At 51.6% G+C, this 4,384-nt stretch overlaps 1 protein-coding gene across 1 annotated transcript in view; it reads right to left on the bottom strand.

The window, feature by feature from the left end:
• Positions 1-2,190: 2,190 nt before the first annotated feature.
• PLA2G2E (phospholipase A2 group IIE) overlaps positions 2,191-4,384 on the bottom strand; it is a 3,437-nt gene continuing 1,243 nt past the window's right edge. Inside the window, exon 4 of the mRNA XM_025041486.1 lies at positions 2,191-2,616. Within this exon, the coding sequence (XP_024897254.1) occupies positions 2,474-2,616 (143 nt within the window). The 3' untranslated portion in view covers positions 2,191-2,473. The remainder of the gene's footprint in view (positions 2,617-4,384) is intronic.

The raw sequence follows: 4,384 nt of genomic DNA, 5'->3' as shown, positions 1-4,384 counted from the left end.
CCTTCCTTCCTTCCTTCCTTCCTTCCTTCCTTCCTTCCTTCTTTCCTTCCAATGAATTAATAAATATAAAGCACTTAGAACAGTGTCTGGTAGATGCCAAATACTTAATAGATGTTAGATAGTATTGTTATTATAACTATCATTCATTCATTCATTCATAGAACATGAATGCTTATTATGTGCTAGGCCCTATCTTGTGCACTTTCACACATGCTAATTTATTTAAGCCTTGGCACAATCAACCTGCCAGGGAAGTGTCACCGTCACATTTTACAAATGCGGAAACTGAGGACATGGCCGTATATCAGCACGTTTTAGATTTTAGTGTGCATACAAATCATCTGGAGTCTTGTTAACCTTAGATTTTGACTCAGCAGTTCTGGGGTTGGGTCCAAGATTCTGCATTTCTATCAAGCTCTGTGACAATGCTGCTGCTGCTGCTGCTGGCCGTGGGCCGCCCTGAGCAGCGGAGCTCTAGAGCTGACGTACTCTGCTAAGTGACAGCGCAGAGGTTGTCCCTGGACCCTCTGACCTCAGTTTCGGGGTTGTCTTTCCTTTTTTCAGCCCTTTCCACAAGTCTTCAAGTATGTGTGCTAGAGATACACTCACACACGAATAGAATTTAGACAGACTCATTGATTCATTCACCAAATACTTATTGATCCCTGGGAAAGCAAAGGATACCACTTGGCTTGAGGCCAGGAGGTCACGACAGTGTACTGGAGTCTTGTTCTCCAGCTCCATTTTTACTTAGTCGGATGGTTACACAACTGCCGAATCACCTGGTCCTTTTCCTATTGCTACCGGAAATCCATCACGCCCGGAGCATAACTTCTCTCCATCTCTCCCAAATCAGTTCCTTCTTCCTGTGTTTCCCATTTATGCAGCAGCACCATCATTCTAAGATGGGTGTAAGGACTTATTTGGTTATTTATTAGCGTATTTATTATTGAAAATGCAAGGGGACCGATTCCACTGGCCCAGAAGCACACTCTGCCCGCATCCCCACGAAGGTAAATGCCAGTTTAAGGCAAATCTAGGCTTCCTCCTAGTAGCCTGAATAAAATGGACACCAGAGGGCGCCTCAGGACCACTTTTCCCAGCACATGTGGCTCTTCCTCCAGTAACTCATTTTTACTTTAAGACCTGATCGTTTGGTGTTTTGTTTTGTTTCGTTTTACCAAGGATTTGAGTCAGTCACAGTAGCAAAGCCCGCACACCTGCCCCCACCCCATTTTTTGCCACCACAGAACTTCTTCATCTTTTAAAGTTATGACGACCATCCCTTTGATTTCTTCTTTTATCACGTGTCCACTGTGACGTTTGCCCTAAGCAATGCCTTTTACATGCTTTAGCTCATTAAATAGGCTCACTCCAATCCCGCAAGATTTCATCAGCATATTATAGATAGTGGAGGTATTATATCTACGTCTAGGAGGAGAATCTGCCTCAACACATTGCTTCCAGGATAGGCTGCAGTCTGCCTCCTGGGGGTCCTTCTGTGCTTTAAATTCTTCATAGCACCAGGGTCAGCCCCGCGATGTTGAAATCTTTCTTTCTCTCCTCCCTGTATCAGGAGCCCGATCTGGCCTGGGCATCTTCACAGGAGACCTTCCCTGGGCACTCTGGGCTAGCCAAGATGACAGACAGCCAGAGGCTCAGAGTGTCGGTGCTTGGTACTGACACCACTGGCCTGGGGTTTAGGACAGCCCCTCAGGTAGAACTTCCTCTCTCTTGCCCCCAGATGCGTCTGTCAAAGGAGGGATTTGAAGAGGATGATTCTAGAATTTCTTTCCATTCTTAGCCTATCTGCTAATGGGAGGGATTTGAAGCCTGATGACACAGTGGGGACAATATTTTTTGGGTGATATTTTTCATGCTTCTCACATTCTGTCATATGGTCAGGAATATTCCTTCCAGTGATTGCCATTATTGTCTTGCATAAGATTGTAGAATTTTAGAAAAAGAGATCACAGAAACTTGTTATAATGGAAAATTAAAAGGATAGAATGTTGGAATTGCACACAGGGCCACCCATGTCAGATTCGTTCCTGCTGTGTCCCAGTGCTTAGCGTGTTGCTAGCACGTTGGAGGTACTCAAAAAAATGAATGAATGAATGAAACTGTAGATTAATCAAATCCTACAATGATGGAATCTGAGAATCAGAGAATATTTAGAATTATGGGAAATATTATTCACTTATTCAGAAGCGGGAACTGATATTCTAGGGGTGGGTTACAGAGTCTTCTGGGCGCTGAAGGGCCCTGGGCCATGGCTCTTCCTACGGGGAGGCTGTGACCTAGGAAGCCAGTGATGGTCCAAGCGTAGTGTGAGGGCTCTCAGGGAGGGATGGATTTGCAGGAAGGGAACTTTCCAGAGGGAGGGCCGTCGGTGCCAAGGCTCCCCAGGGCTGGGGCTGCAGCAGGAGGAGGTGGGGGCCTGGGACCGCGCAGGGAATTGGCGAGCACAGCCTTAGCAAGGCGGGGTGGGTCCTGAGCACAGCTTGTTGGGGTAATGGGCATAACTGTAGTTGTAGGTGGCCAGGTTTTGGCGAAAGCAGAGTGCAGCTGTCTTGTCACACTTGCAGGTCTGTTGCTGGCAGGCAGTTTTGCCGGCTGATGGGACAAGGCGAGTTAGGGACCAGTGGCTCTAGCCTTCCGCTCTCAGATGTGCATGGGACCACATTCTCACCTCCATTTTGCCAGAAACTCATTCTCACAGGGGATGCCTCAGGGATGGGTGAGAGAAAGGGCAGGGCACAGGAGGCCTGGAAGTCTGCAAGTTTGTCCCGCGGTCTTCCTTCCTCTCCCCAGCCCGCTCTGGCTGCCGTTAGCCCTCCCCCGCCCCTCCCCCCGCCCCGAGGGACACCATCTGGTTCACTAAATCTCATTTGCCCCAGCCCGGGGGGGATTTCTAGACAACTTCTGTCCCCATGTGAAGCTCTGCTGATGGTGAATTACGGCCATCAAGCCGAGAGGAAAACTATGAAATGACAGCGACCCAATCCCAGATGGCCTGTATGTCCCCAGAGCAGCCTGTGCCCAGGTTGGAGGCCATTGGGACCTGTGCCTGTCTCTATGAGCAGACAGAGCCAATTTCTCTGGCATGTACCTGAACCCTCCCCTGGTGTATGCCCACACCCAGCCAGGGGACCAGACCTGGCATCAGGTACCAGGGGCCTAAAGCCTCCTCCTCTCTCACTGCCTCTGTCTGCCCAAATGGCTCTGACTCCTTTGTGTCCCCATGAATACGTCTCACAGTTCAGGGCTCTTCATCCATCCCCTCAAGGTCACTGTCCCTTGCCCATCAGGGTTCTACCCACGCTGCTATTTCGGCGAAACCCAGAGTTGGAAGGGGCTTAATGGTCACAAGGGGCTTTAAGTGGTTCTTGCCGGGAGCTGAACAAAGCCGGGGAAGTGGGTGTGATCACCTCCGTCTTGCAGATGAGGGAGCAGAGGCTTTCGGGGGGTCATATCCCTCACCCAAAGTCACACCGCAGGTGGAAGGAGAAGACCCAAGCCTGTGTCCATACCCACCTGGCACCTCCCCTCACTCATCCTCTCAGCACTGTCCCTGGCAGGAGGCCATCCTGGCCTTGCATGAACCCCCAGTGATGGGGACCTCACCACCTGACAAAGCCGCCTTGCTGAGTGGATGGCTGCAGGAGCAAGAAACTCTGAGCCAAATCTGCCTCCAGTGGCTCTGGTTCTGGTTCCACCCTTGCCCAGGACAGGCCTTAGAGATCTGGGCTGAGTCTACTTTGACCCTCCTGGCTCCTCCCACTGTGCCCCACACGGGGCCTGCTTCTGGCTTTGCGGCAGGAAGGAGGCTTGGTTCTCTGATCTGTGCTCTCTACGGGCCTGGGCTGCGTGAAGCCCTCCACACACTCACTTGTACAGGCTGCTTCCCTGGGCCGGGACCAGAGGAAGGCTGACTGGTCTCAGTGGGCATTGGACCTGGCAAAGCTGAGCAAATGGGCCCAGCCTGACGCCCCACTTTGGGGAGTCAGCCTTTGCGAATGGGTCTGCTGTCCCAGATCAAAGCCTCAGCTCTCTCTGTCTGGGACCTTACCTTTGAGGCTCTGTCCTGGGGACTTCACCTGTGGCTGCCTGGGGAGGGTGGGTGAGGCTCAGCTCTGCCCATTCGCTCCTCTCCCCAGAGGCTGGAGCTGGGAGACCTCTGGGTGGGGGGACACACCTGGGGCCAGGCTGGGAACTGACGACGGATCACGGGGCTCTCTAGACTGGGTGCCAAGTGAGCATCTGGGCAATGGACAGACCTCTTCCCAATTCTGTAGTGATGAAAGACCCCGTCCCTCCAGCCTATGGTCTGGCCTCAGGCTCAGGAGCCATCATCTGCAGTAGGTCCCTATCTGAAGTTATC

This window comes from Pteropus alecto, unplaced genomic scaffold, assembly GCF_000325575.1.
Source record: "Pteropus alecto unplaced genomic scaffold, ASM32557v1 scaffold39, whole genome shotgun sequence".
NCBI classification, from domain to species: Eukaryota; Metazoa; Chordata; class Mammalia; order Chiroptera; family Pteropodidae; genus Pteropus; species Pteropus alecto.
The sequence above is the reverse complement of the archived record's forward strand: the minus strand, read 5'-3'. Positions and strand labels throughout refer to the sequence as shown.